Source organism: Corticium candelabrum, chromosome 18, assembly GCF_963422355.1.
Source record: "Corticium candelabrum chromosome 18, ooCorCand1.1, whole genome shotgun sequence".
Lineage (NCBI taxonomy): Eukaryota > Metazoa > Porifera > Homoscleromorpha > Homosclerophorida > Plakinidae > Corticium > Corticium candelabrum.
Window position 1 is genome coordinate 4,470,920 of NC_085102.1, and position 20,000 is coordinate 4,490,919.

Below are 20,000 nucleotides of genomic sequence, written 5' to 3' on the forward strand. Positions count from 1 at the left end.
ACAGACAGACAGACAGACAGACAGCCACACACACACACACACACACACACACACACACACACACACACACACACACACACACGAACAGACGCTGTTGAGAAAATGATTCTCAACAGTGCTACAACGTTGCAATGCTAAGACTATTGCAAGAAAACTATCACACCTTTTATCTATGAGTTCTAGCAATGTAAAGAACTATCATACTCAGTTTTGCGTATATTAGTTTTTGAGGTGTATTGACCCTATTGGGTCTCCGAAACATTTTAAATAGTTTTGGTTGTAATAACATTCATTTATGAAAATATATGAAAAATACGGACAGACAGACAGACAGACAGACAGACAGACAGACACACACACACACACACACACACACACAAACAAACAAACAGATAGACAAACACACACAGCATTTTCTTACAATTGCAGTTTGCCGTATTGCACAGTGAGCGCTGTATAGCATCAGCGTTAGGGCATACTGCACCACCAAACTGAGGAAACGGATTGGTGCAAGCTCGAGTACGTATCTGTACACACACAAACAAAAATAGCAAATCCAACCAAATCAGTGCTCTGCAAAACATACTCTATAGCCACCACCACAAGATACAGGACAAGAACTCCACTTCTCCCAAGTACTCCAGCCACCATTTCCTAATTGAACAAAATAAATACATGTGAAGCAACACAGTAGTGACCACTTCAAATGTACTTAGAACAAATTATACAACCTCCAGACTAGTTTACTAGCGTAAAGGTTGCACATCAAAAATACTTTACTAAAACACACGTTTTTACTCTTGCTACAGACCAGACCAGCTGTGCTTTAGTGTAGCACACAGTTACTAACAGCAATTGCTAGATGTTTTGATTGTTATTATTTATGTATGTTGTGCTCAACCAGATCAGTCTGGTTTGTAAAGTCTATTACAAGTACCGGAAGCAAATTCTGCTTCAGAAGTACTTAGGCCATCACGGCTGTCTAGAAAGAAGACATGACTTTACGAAGGATCCGAGTAGATCCCAGAAGCACTGTTTTCTGTAAGTGCTGTAGGTTGTGATGACCTGGAATAATGTCCAGCCACCGTGCAATACCTGCATGCACTGTGCCCAAAGCTCCCAAGACCATCGGAACCACCAGTGTTCGACAATACCACATGCGGCTTATCTCCACTCGCAAGTCGCTGTACTTCGCCAACTTCTCAGCATGTTTCTTGCAAATGTTGCCATCAGCAGGACAGCTGATATCAATAAGAAGACAAGTGTTTGTCTTCCTATTTCTGAGACAGATGTCTGGACGATTGGATTTGATTTTCCTGGCAGTGGGGATGGTGGTATCCCACATCATAGTAATGTCATTTGTCTTCACAATCCTATAAGGATGATGCCGGTACCATCTGCTCTCCACTGGAACCCCAAAATGGCGACAAACATCCCAGTGAATGATGGAGGCCACCTGATTGTGTCGATCAGTGTAGTCCATCAGTGCCAAAACACTACAGTCTGCCACAATGTGGTCGACTGTTTCCAGGCCTACACTGCACATGCGGCAAGTAGGACTGACATCACGATGTAGAATCTTGTGCCATATTATTATTTATTATTTATTATTTTTATTTTAAATTTTATTATTTTATTTTTACTATTCTAGTTTGTAATTTTTATTTTTTATCATTATTTATTTATTATTAATTTTTATTATTTCAATTTTTATTATTTTATTTATACTATTTTCTTTTGTATTATTTTATTTATTTAATTATTTTTATTATTATTTATTTATTACTTATTTTTATTATTTTAATTTTAGTTATTTTATTTATACTATTCTATTTTGTATTATTTTATTGTTTTTTGTATCATTTTATTTATTTATTATTTATTTTTTACTATTTTTGTTTTAATTTTTATTTCTTATTTTTATATTTCTATTTTTCTATTTTTCTATTTTCTATTTTTATATTTTCCATTTTCTATTTTTATTTTTTAGATTTTTCACATTTAATATTTTCTATTTTTTATATTTTTTATATTTTACATATTTCTTTTTTTAATTTTTATGTTTTATAAATTTTTAAGAAAATTTTATAGCTTTCATATTTTCTATTTTTAAATTTCTTATTTTTTCTATTTTCTATCTTTTCTATTTATATTTTTTATAGTTTCTATTTTTAATTTTTTATATTTTTATTTTCTTATATTTTCTAATTTTTTATATTTTATATTTTTATTTTCATTTTTATTTTTTTATTTTTTTTACATTTTTTTATATTTTTTTATACTTTACATATTTTTTATATTTTATATTTTATATTCTATATTTTTATATTTTACATTTTTCATATTTTCTATTTTTATACTTTACATATTTTTTATTTTATATATATATATTTATATTTCATATTTCATATTTTACATATTTTTTATTTTTATTTTTTATTGTTTTTATTTTTACTTTTTATATTTTACATATTTTTATTTTTATATTTTTTATATTTTATATTTTATATTTTTTATATTTGTTTTTTTATATTTTATATTTTATATTTTTATTTTATTTTCTACATTTTTAATATTTAATTAATATTTTAATTCTTATATTCTATTTTCTGTTTTCCCTTTTTTATTATTGGTCTGACCATTCATTCGTCAACAATCAGTTGTCACTATACATGTGATAGATGCACTCAGAAAGGAATCGTAAACAAGCACAGCAATAATCATTAGCAGAAAGCAATTGTGTGACTTACTTGGACACCTTGCTCCGTGGCAAGATCGTTGACCTGTGGAACTGCCACGGCATCGTGTCCCACCGTTCTGAGGTGGTGGGTTGTTGCATTGTCTAGAACGTGACTGAGTGCCTGAACCACATGATGCTGTACATGGGAGCCATCTTGACCATGTACTCCACTGTCCATTCGTCACAACTAATTAAAATACGCAAAATAAGCAACAGACTGTTGTTACAAAGCACAAATAATGATGCAAAATTGGCCTTATCAGTAATCGTCATGTGAGTCAGTGTGTGTGTGTGTGTGTGTGTGTGTGTGTGTGTGTGCACGCGCACACACCCGCATGCGTGCACATGCGCTCCATGTTGCATTGCTGGTTAGTCTGTAAGATAGATACTAAGCCACGTAGTCATTACATTAATAAATTTAGTACTTCACTTCCACTGCTCACCTACGCAAGACTGCCTGTTGCACGACTGACGCTGTGATGAACTGCCTGTGCAACTACTGCCTCCATTTCGAGGAAGAGGATTGTCACAATTGCGAGTACGAGTTCTGCTTCCAGTATTACATGTTCTTGAACATGCAGACCATGAGTTCCAACCACTCCAGCCACCATTGACTAAAATTGTATGTAACATAAGCAATGATTAATGAAAGTCAATAGAAAATTGTGTGTGCGTGCATGTGTGTGTGTGTGTGTGTGTGTGTGTGTGTGTGTGTGTGTGTATGTGTGTGTAAGCTCGATGTTCTACATAACCTCAAAACTCTGTTACCTGGGCAACCTCGACTGTTACAAGTTTGTGATGATGTTGCTCTCCCTGAGCATGGAGCCCCACCATTTTGTGGAGAAGGGTTTGTACAGCTGCGGGAACGATACTGAATACCAGAATTACACGTCTTACTACAAGCAGACCAGCTGCTCCAACTGCTCCATACCCCATCAACAATCCCTAATAATAAACACCAAAATATCACAGCAAGCAGCACGTAGATAATATACTTAGTCACCATACTGGGACATGCTATTGTGTTGCAAGATTCTCGGCTTGTCCTAGAGCCTGAACACGACTGACCACCACTGCTGGGAGAAGGATTGTCACAGAAACGAGAGCGAGACCTGACACCTCCGTCACAACTACGACTACACGATGACCAACGAGACCACGAACCCCACTGTCCATCAATTGCAACTGAAAAACAAACAGTCAAACAATCCACTCAAACAGATTTGACTACACCGAGCATACAGCCGGTTCCCTTGCTTGCACATGTAGGAGGCAAATATCCATTATTGCATGAGCATTTATTGAGGTTGTTACACACCTAGCGCATACACAACACCCAAGATGGTCAGTAGATTCACACATTCAATTAAGGTAAATACACAAACCCCATTTCCTGAACAGATTTGCCTATTAGATCCTCTTGGACAAGCGGGTATATTCCGAGACGCAATATCAGTGCAAACATGTGAGATACAAATCTGCAAACGTCGCACGTTAAGCCAAGCCACGAGTTCCACCATCACAGTAGAGCATGCACCTTCTTATCTCCACACTTTGTTCCATCATTTACCAAGCCTGGATCACGAGCATCATCTCCGAGATCAACCGAAGCACCCCTTAAATAATTACCAATCAGTGTGTCCTCACTGCCATGAAACAGTACTATAAACCATCACTCACTGGCATGTATACACCTGCCGATTAATTGTGTACTGAATCGTTCTTGTTGTGGCTCCGCCTCCAAGAACTGGAAACCGTCCACCTCCTTGACATTGCAGCAAACCACATTGAACATTACTACACAGTATGCAATCACAAACTGCTAGGAATCGCGACAATCGATGGCGTCGGACCTTGTTGAACACTTTCTATAGACATTGGACGGTGTAACACCACAATGTCCATACGGATCACCTCGTTTGTTGGCCGTATCATAACACACATCATTTGCAACAGATGCACCTACAAAATCACACACGTGACCACAAAACAGGGAAACAGTTAACTATAAAGGCATTACCAGAGCCCCAAAGATACTTGCATTGTTTATCAAGAGTATTACACTGGCCATCGTAGCAGTACGCCTGTGTGTTGACACAAACATAAACATCACTCATCACTCACAGATAACCAGCTAGCCTTATTATGCCAGCGATACAACATTCAGAAACGAGGCTAACTCTGTAAACTACTGCATGCACAAATGCATTCAAATTTGTGTCGTTACGTACATTGTTGTTGTCACACGTAATTCCATCTTGCTTGTACAAATTCTCTGGACACTGTGAGATAAATGATGTAAGTGCATGTATGACAACAGGCAGACTGAAACATTAGACTGATGGCTTACGTCCTTCGAATTGCCAACACAGTGTTCTTCTAGATCGCAGTCGTTGACAGACTGACGACACACACTGCCGGCCGACTTAAACTAATAAATAAAACACAATATGTGAAAGACATTAACAGTTACTATATAAAATGTCACAAGCATATATGATGGTGTAAAAGCCACACGTAACAAAAAGTTTAAAAAATATTAGACCCAAGGGGTCCAGTCTGCTGACCCCTGTCTTTTGCCTCAATAAGGGAGACAGACCGGCTGGACTCAGGGGGTGTACCTGGTGCATTTAGTGGGTCGGTTCTTTCAGTGCTTTAGTGAACCTCCCAGTCAGTTTAATTAACCTATTCTAGTGATTTTATTTATTAATTACAGGTCTATTGGAAGACATTGGTAAATATGTATAGTATAAATGTAATACTGATAAACACTGCACATTGCGTGCCGAGGGGTTTTGGAGTCTAAATCTGCTTATCTGGAACAGGGTTTTAGCAGTTACAGCTTCATCTAGGGATGCCGTTGCCATGGTGGCACCAGGATTCAAAATTGTGGCACCATGCAGGCCTGGTGTGAAAGTCATTGGTATTAATTATAATTTTAACCACAGATAAACAGCTATCATTGTATAGAGCATTTGCATCATTTATTTGAAAGCACCGTTTAGAGCAGTTTGCTCGACTTGACCAATTATCTAATTTTTGGACTTGGTCGATTTGCTGATATCACTATTAATATTAATCAAGTGGTACCGGAAAGCGCCACTATTTTGGTACCAGCTATAAATAAGGTCGGCAACACTGGCATCTGGTGCAAATATTGCATGCAGATTGGTCGTATACAGTAGGAGCGGACCTCAGACTGAAGTGGGTCAGTTTGTTCTCACCTCTCGAACACCCACCCACCCCCTATGTACGAACCTGGGACTCTCAAGCCTAGAAAATATGGAAGAACGGCTATGACAATACCTTGCACTTATCACAGCATTCTCCAGTGCTGCAGTGTGATGTTGACTTCAATTTGCAAGTTCCTGGGGTGCAGCAAGGATCATTCAGGGCGCACTCCTGCCACACCAAATTAACATGTTATTAGAACGTATGCATGCAACACTAAATCACAGTCACAATCACGTACCGCATTTGAACCACAGTCACATTCCTCTCCATTCTCTATGAATCCATTGCCACACACAGGATCACCAAACAGCTAGAAATATGTGGATAAGTCAATTTAATATATAAAGTCAATGTGTACATACGAATACTTAAGCGTATTGAACAGCCAACATAGAGACTTTATTAGACACATACAGCCTTCTAAATCTAAAGGTTGGCTACACATTCATATGCTAGACTTGCTACCTAAGAACAGTTACTGTATATACTCTGTCACACACACACACACACACACACACACACACACACACACACACACACACACACACACACACACACACACACACACACACACACACACACACACACACACACACACACACACACACACACACACACACACACACACACACACACACACACACACACACACACACACACACACACACACACACACACACACACACACACACACACACACACACACACAACCTGAGTAGGTGTATTAAAAAGGCAAGTCCCTATGCCATCGTCCAGTGCATCTCTCAAATCTGAGGCGCTACACGAAGACCACTTGGTTGAAGGAGTCGGACTAAACATAAATGATATGATACACTCACAGTACAATATGCTTGTTGTTTCAATATGATAGTTATGCATATGCTTACCCACTCACTGCAGCCATAATGCAACCTTGTCCGTTTGATTGTGAACATGTACAGCTTCCTGCACATTCAAAAAGTATAACGAATGACAACAATGTAAATAAGTAATCCATAAAGCAAACACCAAATATCACCACAAATACAGAGTCACACAACAGGCAGACATAATTTTCATTGTTTTAATTAGAGTTCATGAACGTCTAGAACTATGTGACATACCAACAGGGAGACAAACAAACAAACAAAAAAAACAAACAGAAATGTTGTACAGAAAAATGGAAGTTTGGTGTCTGATAGTCATGACTTGATCCTGGCCATGCAATCATAATAACAAATTAATTAATTAATAATAAATAAATAAACAATACAACTAATAACAAAACTAATTAATTGATTAATTTAAAAACTAATAATAAATAACAAAAATAATTAATTAATAATAAATAATAAATAAACAATACAACTAATAACAAAACTAATTTATTAATTAATAACTTATTTTGAGACCCAAAGACTATTAAATTCTCACGTCCATCGTCGTGTGCCATTCCAAGATTATGTCCCATTTCGTGTGCCATAATGGCAGCAACACTATCCACAGTGCTGGTATCCTACACCACAAGATTAGTATACCACAACACAACTAAACTACAGCAGGTCAGCCCCCACAATACCCACTACAGACGTATCCTACCTGATTAATACCACTTGATCTACCAGCAGTACAAATGCCCTTAACTGGAGCCAATCCAACAGTCGAGCCCTGAAAGTCAATGTTCCTGCAAACATACAACACAATTTTTTCATTTGGATTTTTGACCAATACTGAAGGATCGTACGTTAGTAGCTCTGCAATATCATGGTTGTAAACACTTCGAAGAGTGTTTTTCTTGTATTCGTTAAAGTTGTCAAGAGTTGTGTCAGGACTGGATGTGATGGTGCTTTTGTCACCATTGTTCCAAGTCTCGACTGCCACCAAAGCTACGCGAGTGTTCAATGCCTTGTAAACCTGGAAAGCAAACTCTGTATAATATTTAGAATGTATGTGTATGTGCTGTGTGCTTGTGGAATTTGAGTACTTTTCATCTGTTAGCCATTTGTTTGTCTTGTGAATATACACACATACAGACACACAAGCAGACACACGTGCACACAGACACAGACACAGGCACAGACACACACACACACACACACACACACACACACACACACACACACACACACACACACACACACACACACACACACACACACACACACACACACACACATACACACACAAAAATGGACAAATGGACAAATGTTAAGCCCTCCACGTCTTTCGACGTCGACCTTGAGGTCAGTTGCAAAGATAGCTCCCTCTGCCTCTAGAGACAGGGCCTCCATGCGCTACGTAGAGGCTTAGGGCCAGCGCTACAATCCACCCGGAGCTTGGCCAGAGTCATCCAGGGGCACTGAGAATGACACAGCTCTGGGACTGGACACCAAGGCCCACACGTACCTGTCTGCTGCATGATGTTGCTGCCAAGCCAGCAGTCATGTCCACCCCAGTCAATGACCAGGTACTCATTTTATACTCCTGAGTCAAAAGAAGCAAGTGTGGGTGAGTTTCTTGCTCAAGGAAACTGCAACAGTGGAACCTCCACCAGGATCGAACCTTCAACCCTCATTACGGAACACAAGATCCCGGATGTCATCACCAACGCTCTACCATCTGCTCCACCGCACCTCCCCCCACCGCACCTCCCACCACCACCACTCCCCCCACCGCACCGCCCCCACCGCACGCCCCACACACACCACACCCACACACACACCCAACCCCTTACCTCCCCCCACACACAGTGACACACACAGAGACACAGACACAAACGCAGACACAGACACACCAACACACAGACAGACACACAGACAGACACATAGACACACAGACACAGACACAGACACAGACACAGACACAGACACAGACACACACACAGACACACACACACACACACACACACACACACACACACACACACACACACACACACACACACACAAGCAGACAGACAGACAGACAGACAGACACGCACACACACACACTTCTGTTATCTCACCGAGTCTACAAAATTAGCAATACGTTTGGCTCGATCTCCTGTAGCAGCTACAGTACGACGTTGCACAAACTAGACATCAACAACTAACAATCTCAAAACGTGTCCGTACAAGAACCCTCCACATGACAAACCTGACGATAATCATTGACAATGAGCAGTTCAATATATTTTGTCTCAGTGTGCACATCTCTTTCAATCTAAACAAAACAGAAGCCAACACACAAAATCAAAACAACAATCACTAAAATCCACAATACGTTTGGTTACCCGAGAAAATTTTTTCCTCACTTCTTGCACAATACGATGACTACTAAAGCTATGACTAGTGTTACCAACACCTATTTAAATACAACACAATTAGACTAATAATTCAGATATCTGTAGTCTTGCAGATACCCTCCATACCACAAGTTGCAGTCACATTTGCATCCGACAAGTCACTGCCTCTGTATACGGCATGGAAATGACCATCCTAATATATTAAAAGCAATTGCTGGAAATGTATCAAGGCATAAATAATTTTATTAATTACTCACTTCTGCTGAGCCTTCAGTCAGAGGTTCGACATAAAAGTGAGTGTCAGAATCAAGTCCATAGCCGAAACTACCTCTACAAGAAAAAATATAATTCAAGTAGTTGTATACGTCTGTGTGATTTGACTGGCAACTTACTTTAAACCGTGACAAGTAGAGAGTGCTACATGTGAGTCGGACATGCCCCTTACAGAGCCATGGTAATAACAGTGATCAACATGCTATAAATAGATTGAATTAGCAAGTTGACATCAGACCCCAATATCCATATATGGTGTTGTGTCAAGGTTAGGTTCCGGAAGCTATTAACTATAACTGTGACTTCATCTATTCTGGTTAAATGCAGTGGACACATGCATTAATTAATTAACATAAAGCAGTTTCCTGGTCATACACAAATACTAAGGCAAACATGTCACCAAACACATTCCAAATAGATATTATAGTATTTGCAGTTCAAGACTATGTTCTATCAAAAATCTGTTGGTTCTGTATTTGGTAGTCTGTGGAAGTTAAAAAGGATTCTGGGACCACCATACATTATTTTGTGTGCAGAGAAAAAATTGCCCTTGCCTTCTGTGACGAGGCCTGCTAACTGTCAAGTCATGCGTAATCTGCTTCACTGGATTCAAGTCTCGCGAGGATTTGAGTGCAATGTGCTGGCTCGTTCATTCAATGGATGGGAGTGTAGAGAGACTTTAATTCAAAAGTAACCCAACTTGTAGAATAAATGTATCAGGACCAATATACAGAGTTGCGGTTGCTCTTGGACTGCCTATAGTGACGACCGAGTGGATTCACAAATGTTGGGAAAGGAGAGACGATATATCATTTACTGCAACAGACGAAGAGATGAAATGTTATAAACAAGTGCCATTCTACAAGTGTTGTTTATGCTTTCATGACTTTGATGACGTGGAACGTCAACATATGGAGGAAATTGTGGCTTTTAAAAGTCATAGTGGCTAGTGATTCCTCAACTGTGTCAATGTACTCACCACCTGTTCAAGTTGTTAAACAAGAGTGGTTTTGGGAAAGTGTTGCTTTAGCTGCGTGTGCTGATGAGATGTGATTAACTCACTGTTGGATGCATCCGTTGGATCGGCGGCCTCACCAGCAAAACTTTCGAAGGATGAAAAGCCGTCAAGCAGTGAAAGCAAGACTAGCATTCAACAAGATGAGACAGTGGCGACTAAGGAAGGAAAGCAAGAGAATGCTAGAAGATTGATTGCAGCTGAGTTACTGCAGACTGAGAGAAATTATGTACCGGTAACTATTCTGGACGTGATTATTACAGTTTGTAAAGAGCCGTTGGAAAAGTCAGCCAGTTGAAATGCATCCATTCTGCCAGCGGAAGAGATCGGAGCGATTTTTTCCAGCTTTCCTGACATCATGAAGATTCAAGCAAGTCTAGTCTCTCGCTCAAGAAATAGAAACTTGGTCGTCTCAGACTGACATCGAAAAAGTCATTCTCAACCATACCAATGATTTGGTAATTAAGGATGTATCCATGATTTGTAAATTTCTTTGAAAATGACAACAAAGGAGAAAATCCATCAATGCGAACGTCTTTATCCACAATTTCATGCATTTTAAAAGTGGAACATTGCCAAGCCACATTGTGATCTTCAGACTCTTCCTGAACTCATGATTGCTCTCATTCAATTGACGGATACCTCAACTTAACTTACTATTGCAAGAAATGCTGAAACACACTCTTCCATCGGCAGAAAGAAAGTCTAAGAAAAGCAGTAAGACAACTGAAGACTGTTGTGAGTCGATCACATCAATGAAGACAAATGGAGAATGAAAGGGCAGATATGTTATTTGACATTCTGAGGGACGTCATCGACGGTTGTCTGGTAAACTTGTTGTCTGCTCAGCAAATCTCGTTTTCAAACCATCTGAATTTGTTTGAAATCACTGATAACTTGAGTAACAGAAGAGAACCAGTCACCATGTTTTTGTTGTCTGACAGCATTGAGATTGCTCAACGAAGAGCCAGTTGGATGCCAAGCCCAAAGAAGTCTTCCAACCACAAAGCCTATCGACACGTCAAATTCTTTGCTGTCACATAGCAAGACTGTATTTGATATCAATGATTCTACAGGTTCGTCTCAAATGTTTGGTTTTATGATTGAGTTGTCGACAGAACTGACTGAGAAGATGTTGATCTTTATATTCTGTCTCCCCCTTTGGAGTCTGAAACCACGACACTGGCTACGCGAGACTAATCCTGACTAGAGCCATTCTAGCTATAAGGCTCTGATCCTGACAAGCCCACAAATGCATAGCAAGAACAACATGCAATGTAGGTACAGAATGAATTAGTGGTTCAGTCCACCAGTGGTGAGCAACTTTCAAGCTTGCTGCCTCGTGTATCTCACACAAATCAAAACACCACGAAACATTATCATAAACTAGAGCATTCAGCAGAGCAAAACACAAAGCAAAGAAAGTCCAGCAGGCCTTTTTACACCATGTCACAAAGTTGCTTGTAGGTCCATACTAATGGAAAATGCAACTTCATTAGAAAACGTGTCAGCCAGCACCTCAACAGCTGCATACACAGAGAATGAGTGACATGCAGTCATCGCACACCCAAGAAGAAGGCTACACCAAGATATCGATCGCCGCAAACACAGCAGACGTCTCTTCTTCGTTTGTAAGATCTCATGGCATTTACAAACAATATGTTTGCGTAGTGCAAACGCACAATATTTTTCCATCTCAATATTGAACTAGGTAAAATGACCCCAGGCTGTTAGACTATCACATAGCATCACTTTGTGATAATTAAGCACGTTTGAAATCATTTTACTATCGTTTTGGTCCAGACTCAAATGATAAAATTTTTATTCAGTTGCCTTCTAATCCGTTCTTACGTCAACAATTAGTTCTTACGTCATCAATTAGTTCTTACATCATCAATTAATTTCAAAATTAATTAATATCGAAATGAAATTTCCCACTTACTGTCTGAACAACTCTTTCACCATTAGCTTTGAAATGCACTTCCTTATACCCCTGAGCGAACAAACCCCTTTAATCAATAAAAAATTAGTTAAGTAAAATTTGATTTACTAATACAATTTGTCTGCAGGCACATGCTCTTCATGTCCTCACCTGTTTAGTTCCAAATCCAAAGTAAACTTTCTACCAAACGTATGCACGCTAAAGACGGCAGTCAAGGAGTGAAGACCGGAACTCTATAACAAACACTTTCCTCGATTTCTCGAAACCAATCAGCACCGCATATGCACACTGACACACATGCTGCATGCATACGCATATGCAAGTCGAACCTCTCGAGTTGACACTGTAGCAATTTTATTACCGTCGACATCCATCGGAACGACTCTCTCATAGTGAAGCACGTCGACTGACGGCTTTAATATTTCACCTCAACAAGTCGCATTGTTAGGCTCCAAGTAGGTACGTATCCGTTTATGTTGCTCGTTAGAGTATAATAGTGTTACTACTTACTGTTGCTACTTGATTGTCTTCCCGCAACGATGAGAAATAGGGAAAGAAGAAGAGGAGAAACTGAGCGTGTGTCTGACATTGTGCTATAAAGCGAATGGCAATGACAGTGAGACAAGCGGATGTAGGCCTGTAATAGAACTGACCTGATAATGCTGAGAATGTCACGTGTCTAGTCATGTGCAGTCTAATTAGGTTAACTCCTTTCGGTTGTGTACTTTTAGATATTGTACAGACATGGACACTGCCACTCTGCCCTAGATGCACACTTATGTAGATCAAATGTAATTAGATACCCTACTCTCACTAGGATAATCGATCATTACCATATTTAGGTTGTTTGTCGCATTAGGTTATTAATTATATAGATTGCTTTTGGTCATAATGCAATTCTAACGGAAAAATAATAAACATAAATTAATAGATATTGATTAATAGCGAAAGTGGGCGTAGAGTCCTTGTTAATCTGATATTTTTATTGGCTTTTTAAAAACCGGTTATAAATTGCACGAGGAAAGATTGAAGCCACTCACTAGTCTGCTGGATATGCGTTTTAGCGGGAAAAGTCTGCAAACTTTGCTCCAGTTGAATTTTTCTTACACATAATTACTAATTTGTTACAAACATTCACCACCTGAAGTGACATCACAGTAGTCTTTATGATAATTATCATTGGTAGTTTCTTATTTTTTTGACTAGAGCCTTGAAAACCAAACTAGGGCCAGGGCTAGAGTCTACTCTAGTGGTTTGTAGTTGTAAATTGAAACTAACCGTTTGCATATTTAATTAAACGGTGAAAAGATGCGCCAACTTCACGTGCTGGATTGTGCTAGATTCCAAAGTCTTTTTTGCAGTGGACACTACAAGAATGGTTTACACATTGATTAGAACGCGTTGACTGAGACCCATAAAATAATGAAATATGTGATTCAAAGTACCATAGAAAAGACCAGATTGAGCGCACAACAAATAAAGTTTTTTAGTGTTTGCCACAAAACGCATGCGCAGAGACATTTTGTGCTGGTCAAACTCATTTTCTTCAAGTTGGGGGTAACGCTAATAATAAAAAAGCAGTTGAGCAAAAATCTTAATTAATAGGATTGTTTTTACAGCAGTTAGAGATATTCGATCAAAGTTTGTATACACAACACAAATGACTGGTGTTCTTATAATTTGTCCATGTCTGTATATTTATGTGGATGGGTGGTATTGACATGTGTTAATTAATTATTAATGCTAAAGATATTGAAAACACCAACAATTGCTATTTTATTTTAATTAATTAATTAATCATCACTTAATTAATTAGGTCTGGACAATAAAACAACAAACATACCATATTTCCTAAATAGTACGAATAGTAACTCTACTCAAATAGTAATCCACAAATTTCAACATTTGAAAAAATCGCAGCTCAACTCGCATGTTACCATGTTACTATTTGAAGAAATACGGAATTTTACACTAAAGAGATAAAGAAACAGAATCCCAAACTGTTCACCACCATTGCTGCGTAGCCGATTCAATTTGGAGGCCACTGTCTATGAGGCTTTATTGCTTTATTGAGTGCTAGCTTCATTGGGGCAGTTGGCAGTATCTGTTGTTGTGTCCATATCCATATTGTCCCCTATTAGCCTCTCCTGTAAAGATGCTTGATCTAGGAGCGGAGCTCTACCCAACACACACACACACACACATACACGCATACATATAGAACACACACGCACGCGCGGGCACACACACACACACACACACACACACACCTGTATCCTTTCAAGTCATCATCTGTCTTGGCAGATACATAGCTGCTGTAGTAGGGTTTGACTGTTGTGGTACCAGAAGACCGTCTTCGAACAGAGTAGACAATCACAGCGACGATTGCTATGATGACCAACCCTGCTGCTATACCGCCAGCAATAGCTCCAGTATTGCTATCACCAGCCTTCCCTGTCTCAGACCTACACGGAATGTTGCAGGTTTCTGCAATAGCAATACAGAAATGTATAGTACTTGTACATTTATGTTTACACACACACACACACACACACACACACACACACACACACACACACACACACACACACACACACACACACACACACACACACACACACACACACACACACACACACACACACACACACACACACACACACACACACACACACACACACACACACACACACACACACACACACACACACACACACACACACACACACACACACACACACACACACACACACACACACACACACACACACACACACACACACACACACACACACACACACACACACACACACACACACACACACACACACACACACACACACACACACACACAGAGGCAAACCGATAGACAAACAAACTCACATATACTGTACAAGGGCACTTGTACATACCGTCTCCGTTGCACTTGCCACAGAATAAAGACTCACTCTCAAAGTTGGTGTCACAGTCAACACCACCATGCAAAGGAATGGGATTAGTACAAGTCCGAGTCCTTTCCTAGAAACAACAATTATTGCAATTACGTACTAACAACACAATACAGCACACAATATATAGACATACCCGTCGGCCGCCATCTCCACACCTTACCGAACAATCACTCCACTGTCCCCACTCACTCCACCCTCCATCTTCTGCCATGTAATCAACAAACAACAATAACCAATGATATCACAGGTACTTGTTGACTTACGTGGACATTGTGTTCCCGTACATGACAAAGTGTCTGTGTTCTTGCCTCTGCATTTTGAGCTACTGGTTTTTGATGACGGACTGTCACACCTTCGTGAGCGTGTCTGAGTACCTTGGCCACATGGATTCGAGCATTCTGACCATCCCGACCACCTACTCCACTGCCCCTCTACAAGTGAAAAATATAATCTTTAATAAAAACACCAAAAATTATGAAAGCTAGGCAGCACATACTGTGTGTGTGTGTGTGTGTGTGTGTGTGTGTGTGTGTGTGTGTGTGTGTGTGCGTGCGTGCGTGCACACACTCGTGCGTGTCATTGATACATATTGAGTTGTCTTCATACCGGGACATGCTATTATGTTGCAAGATTCTCGGCTTGTCCTGGAGCCTGAACACGACTGACCACCACTGCTGGGAGAAGGATTGTCACAGAAACGAGAGCGAGACCTGACACCTCCGTCACAACTATGACTACACGACGACCAACGAGACCATGAACCCCACTGTCCATCAATTGCAACTGAAAAACAAACAGTCAAACAATCCACTCAAACAGATTTGACTACACTGACGATACAACCTGTTGCTTTGCTTGCACATGTAGGAGGCAAATATCCATTATTGCACGAGCATTTATTACGATTGTTACACACCTAGTGCATACAAAACACCCAAGATAGTCAGTATGTTCAGAAATTTATTTAATTAAATAGTTAATTAATTTTTATTTATTATTTATTTATGATAAATACACAAACCCCATTTCCCGAACAGATTTGCCTATTAGATCCTCTTGGACAATCAGAAATATTTTGAGACGAAATATCAGTGCAAACATGCGAGATACAAATCTGCAAACATCGCACATTAAATCAAGTTTTGCACGTTCCACCATCTTAGAGTACCATGTTATCACCACACTTTGTTCCATCATCTATCAAGCCTAGATCAAGCATATCATCTCCAACATTAATCGAAACGTTCCTTAGATAAGAATCAATTAGTGTGTCTCTATAGCAACTATTTGCACCCTCACTCACCTGCATGTACATGTATATAACAGGTGATCAACTGTGTAATGAATCACTCCTGTTGTAGCACCATCTCCTCTCCCTCCTCGACATTGCAGCAAACCACACCGGACATCACTACACAGTATGCAATCACAAACTGTAGGAACCATAACAACCAATGGCGTCAGACCTTGTTGAACATGCTTTATAGATATTGAATGACACAACACCACAGTGTCCACACTCATCACCTCGTCTGTTGCCAGTATCATAACACACATCATGTGCAACAGATGCATCTACACAATCACACACGTGACCACAAAAAGAGAAAAACAATTGACTAGAGCCGTTACCAGAGCCCCAAAGATACTTGCATTGTTTATCAAGAGTACTACACTGGTTCTCATAGCAGTACCCCTGTGAGTGTATATAGACACAAAATATAATGAAACAACATTCCATTATAATGTCACTCACAGACAACCATCCAGTCATTCCAGCAATACAACATTCAAATTAAGGTTAACTTTGGAAAACTACTGCATGCGCAAATGCATTCAAATTTGTATCGTCACGTACACTGTTGTTGTCACACGGACTTCCATCTCGCTTGTACAAATCCTCTGGACACTGGAAGGTAGATGATATAAGTGTATGACAACAGGCAGACTGGACTGATAGCTTACCTCGTTGGAATCGCCAACACAGTGTTCTTCTAGATCGCAGTCATCGACAGACGGGCGACACACACTGCCTGCCGACTTAAACTAATAAATAAAACATGTAAAAGCCACATGTAAACGAGTGTGAAAAATATGGAAGAATGAAAATACCTTGCACCTATCACAGCATTCTCCGGTGCTGCATTGTGATGTTGGCTTCAATTTGCAAGTTCCTGGGATGCAGCAAGGATCAATCAGTGAGCACTCCTACATCATCAAATTGAATGTAACATGTTGGAACGTATGCATGCTACACTAAATCACAATCATGTACCGCATTTGAACCACAGTCGCATTCTTCGCCGTTCTCAACAAATCCGTTACCACACACCGGATCACCAAACAGCTATAGATACATACATACATGCATGTGTTTGTGTTTGTGTGTGTGTGTGTGTGTGTGTGTGTGTGTGTGTGTGTGTGTGTGTGTGTGTGTGTGTGTGTGTGTGTGTGTGTGTTCAGTGTGTGTGTGTGTGTGTGTTCAGTGTGTGTGTGTGTGTGTGTGTGTGTGTGTGTGTGTGTGTGTGTGTGTGTGTGTGTGTGTGTGTGTGTGTGTGTGTGTGTGTGTGTTCAGTGTGTGTGTGTGTGTTCAGTGTGTGTGTGTGTGTGTGCATGTGTGTGTGTGTGTGTGTGTGTGTGTGTGTGTGTGTGTGTGTGTGTGTGTGTGTGTGTGTGTGTGTGTGTGTGTGTGTTCAGTGTGTGTTCAGTGTGTGTGTGTGTGTGTGTGTGTGTGTGTGTGTGCACGTGTGTGTGTGTGTGTGTGTGTGCACGTGTGTGGGTACATGTGTGTGCACGTGTGTGGGAGCACGGTGTGTGGGTGCATTTGTGTGTGTGTGTGTGTGTGTGTGTGTGTGTGTGTGTGTGTGTGTGTGTGTGCAAATGTGCGTGTGCGTGTATATAAAGTCAATTATATTAAGTCAATGTATGTATAAAAACGCTTAAACCTATTGAACAGCCAACAAAAAGACTACAAGACATCTACAGCCGTCTAAACCTGGCTACACATTCATATATTTCATTGCATATCAGTAACTCTTGCTAGGCTTGCTACCTAATAACACTTGCTGTATACTTCGTCACATCTGATCTTTGCAGTTGCATGTATTAGCAACAGCTTTGCTGCACTTTTAAGTAACATAAATATTAAGACTTTGTTGGAGAGTAATGGCTGTTTAAACAAACAGGCGTGACTGTAATCTATAGTATAAATAAAGGTATTAAGTGTAGTAATTAACCTGAGTAGGTGCATTGAAAAGGCAAGCTCCTAAGCCACTGTCCAGTGCTCTTCTCAAACTGGAGACACTGCATGAAGACCACTTGGTGGCAGTACGGGAACTAAACATAACAAATGATGCAATACACTCACAGTACAATGGTTGTTGTTTCAATAGTTAACTGCATGTGCTTACATCCAAGCGGACATAATGCAACCTCCTCCGTTTGAACAATTACATCTTTCTGCACATTCAAACGTAATTAATTTATTATTTATTTTTATTATTATAAATGCCAACAATGTAAATAAGTAATCCATGCTAGAAATGGCTCCAAAAGCAAAAAACAAAACCTCGAAACAAACGAGAGACACAGCAGAGAAACATAACAATTTTTTATTTGTTGCAATTAGAGTTTATAAACATCTCTGAACTATGTGATATACTAACCCTAGAAACAAACAACAGACAAATAAACAGACATACACACAGATAGAAAGACACAGACAAACAGACAGACAAACAGACAGACAGAATGTAATAGTGTTGAACTTTTAAATATATGTATTGACAGACAGACAGACAGACAGACAGACAGACAAGACACAGACAAACAAACAGACAGACAGACAGACTAGAGACCAATCTCGAATGAAGTCCTTGCAAGGCAAAGGCGCAGGAGCATGGCTCCTGACAGTACCATCATCATCATGGCATGCATTATCTCCGTGCAATTTCCGCTTGGCATCCTTGATGAGACTGGGCTGCCAAATTCCTTTGGCTTCTGGTCAGTGTGACTGTGGGAAAGAATTAGACTCAGATGAATACCACCTAATAACATGTGAGACTGGGGGCGGCCCAGTAATCAGCCATAACAACATGGTTTCAGCATGGTTAGACTGTTTGAGTCAACTGCAATTACATCACGTAAAAGAACCCAGAGAAAGGTATGTCAATTCTGAAGACAGATCAGACATAGTTGTATTCGATTCGGCATCGGGGATGGATCTTGAATTGGATATTGCTCTAGCGCATCCCTGGAGCAATGAAATAGAAGGTTTATCAGCTACAACTCAGAGAGCAGCGGCAACCAGAAGAGAAAATCTAAAGATAAAAAAGTACGACCAGGAGCTCTTGCCTGGAGGTTTTCACCAACATTTGTGCCTATAGTCTTCAAACATTTTGGCTGTTGGGGAGAGAAAGCTGAAGACTATTTGAAGAAACTGTCACAGCTATCAGGAGACGAAGACGGAAAGCCAAATGCATCAACCTTCAAGACATACTGGAGATCTGTGTTTTCTGTGTGTCTACAACGATCAAATGCTAGAGTGATTGACAGAATAATAAAGAAGATTGCATGTTTCAAGA

General features: G+C 39.8%; 2 protein-coding genes across 2 annotated transcripts in view; both read right to left on the bottom strand.

Annotated features, from left to right (window-relative positions):
• The window catches only part of LOC134193718 (SCO-spondin-like), an 18,236-nt gene extending 5,464 nt beyond the window's left edge, over positions 1 to 12,772 (bottom strand). Inside the window, exons 1-30 of the mRNA XM_062662553.1 lie at positions 12,743 to 12,772; positions 12,617 to 12,699; positions 12,467 to 12,533; positions 9,629 to 9,711; positions 9,494 to 9,566; positions 9,363 to 9,429; positions 9,225 to 9,295; positions 9,089 to 9,154; positions 8,958 to 9,026; positions 7,698 to 7,867; positions 7,553 to 7,637; positions 7,388 to 7,469; positions 6,862 to 6,919; positions 6,686 to 6,785; positions 6,213 to 6,284; positions 6,047 to 6,142; positions 5,091 to 5,171; positions 4,972 to 5,022; positions 4,761 to 4,824; positions 4,594 to 4,702; positions 4,421 to 4,537; positions 4,278 to 4,356; positions 4,126 to 4,218; positions 3,983 to 4,058; positions 3,749 to 3,925; positions 3,509 to 3,685; positions 3,184 to 3,354; positions 2,751 to 2,927; positions 587 to 654; positions 422 to 527 (exon numbers count right to left, since the gene is read on the bottom strand). Of these exons, the coding sequence (XP_062518537.1) occupies positions 422 to 527; positions 587 to 654; positions 2,751 to 2,927; positions 3,184 to 3,354; positions 3,509 to 3,685; positions 3,749 to 3,925; positions 3,983 to 4,058; positions 4,126 to 4,218; positions 4,278 to 4,356; positions 4,421 to 4,537; positions 4,594 to 4,702; positions 4,761 to 4,824; positions 4,972 to 5,022; positions 5,091 to 5,171; positions 6,047 to 6,142; positions 6,213 to 6,284; positions 6,686 to 6,785; positions 6,862 to 6,919; positions 7,388 to 7,469; positions 7,553 to 7,637; positions 7,698 to 7,867; positions 8,958 to 9,026; positions 9,089 to 9,154; positions 9,225 to 9,295; positions 9,363 to 9,429; positions 9,494 to 9,566; positions 9,629 to 9,711; positions 12,467 to 12,533; positions 12,617 to 12,699; positions 12,743 to 12,772 (2,818 nt within the window). The remainder of the gene's footprint in view (positions 1 to 421; positions 528 to 586; positions 655 to 2,750; positions 2,928 to 3,183; positions 3,355 to 3,508; positions 3,686 to 3,748; positions 3,926 to 3,982; positions 4,059 to 4,125; positions 4,219 to 4,277; positions 4,357 to 4,420; positions 4,538 to 4,593; positions 4,703 to 4,760; positions 4,825 to 4,971; positions 5,023 to 5,090; positions 5,172 to 6,046; positions 6,143 to 6,212; positions 6,285 to 6,685; positions 6,786 to 6,861; positions 6,920 to 7,387; positions 7,470 to 7,552; positions 7,638 to 7,697; positions 7,868 to 8,957; positions 9,027 to 9,088; positions 9,155 to 9,224; positions 9,296 to 9,362; positions 9,430 to 9,493; positions 9,567 to 9,628; positions 9,712 to 12,466; positions 12,534 to 12,616; positions 12,700 to 12,742) is intronic.
• A 1,620-nt stretch (positions 12,773 to 14,392) lies between these two features.
• LOC134193719 (uncharacterized) overlaps positions 14,393 to 20,000 on the bottom strand; it is a 13,973-nt gene continuing 8,365 nt past the window's right edge. Inside the window, exons 24-41 of the mRNA XM_062662554.1 lie at positions 18,828 to 18,876; positions 18,654 to 18,753; positions 17,693 to 17,764; positions 17,530 to 17,625; positions 17,383 to 17,463; positions 17,276 to 17,326; positions 17,050 to 17,113; positions 16,884 to 16,992; positions 16,721 to 16,828; positions 16,586 to 16,664; positions 16,439 to 16,531; positions 16,261 to 16,333; positions 16,024 to 16,200; positions 15,681 to 15,848; positions 15,551 to 15,621; positions 15,379 to 15,484; positions 14,737 to 14,953; positions 14,393 to 14,644 (exon numbers count right to left, since the gene is read on the bottom strand). Coding sequence (XP_062518538.1) covers positions 14,533 to 14,644; positions 14,737 to 14,953; positions 15,379 to 15,484; positions 15,551 to 15,621; positions 15,681 to 15,848; positions 16,024 to 16,200; positions 16,261 to 16,333; positions 16,439 to 16,531; positions 16,586 to 16,664; positions 16,721 to 16,828; positions 16,884 to 16,992; positions 17,050 to 17,113; positions 17,276 to 17,326; positions 17,383 to 17,463; positions 17,530 to 17,625; positions 17,693 to 17,764; positions 18,654 to 18,753; positions 18,828 to 18,876 — 1,826 coding nt within the window. The 3' untranslated portion in view covers positions 14,393 to 14,532. The remainder of the gene's footprint in view (positions 14,645 to 14,736; positions 14,954 to 15,378; positions 15,485 to 15,550; positions 15,622 to 15,680; positions 15,849 to 16,023; positions 16,201 to 16,260; positions 16,334 to 16,438; positions 16,532 to 16,585; positions 16,665 to 16,720; positions 16,829 to 16,883; positions 16,993 to 17,049; positions 17,114 to 17,275; positions 17,327 to 17,382; positions 17,464 to 17,529; positions 17,626 to 17,692; positions 17,765 to 18,653; positions 18,754 to 18,827; positions 18,877 to 20,000) is intronic.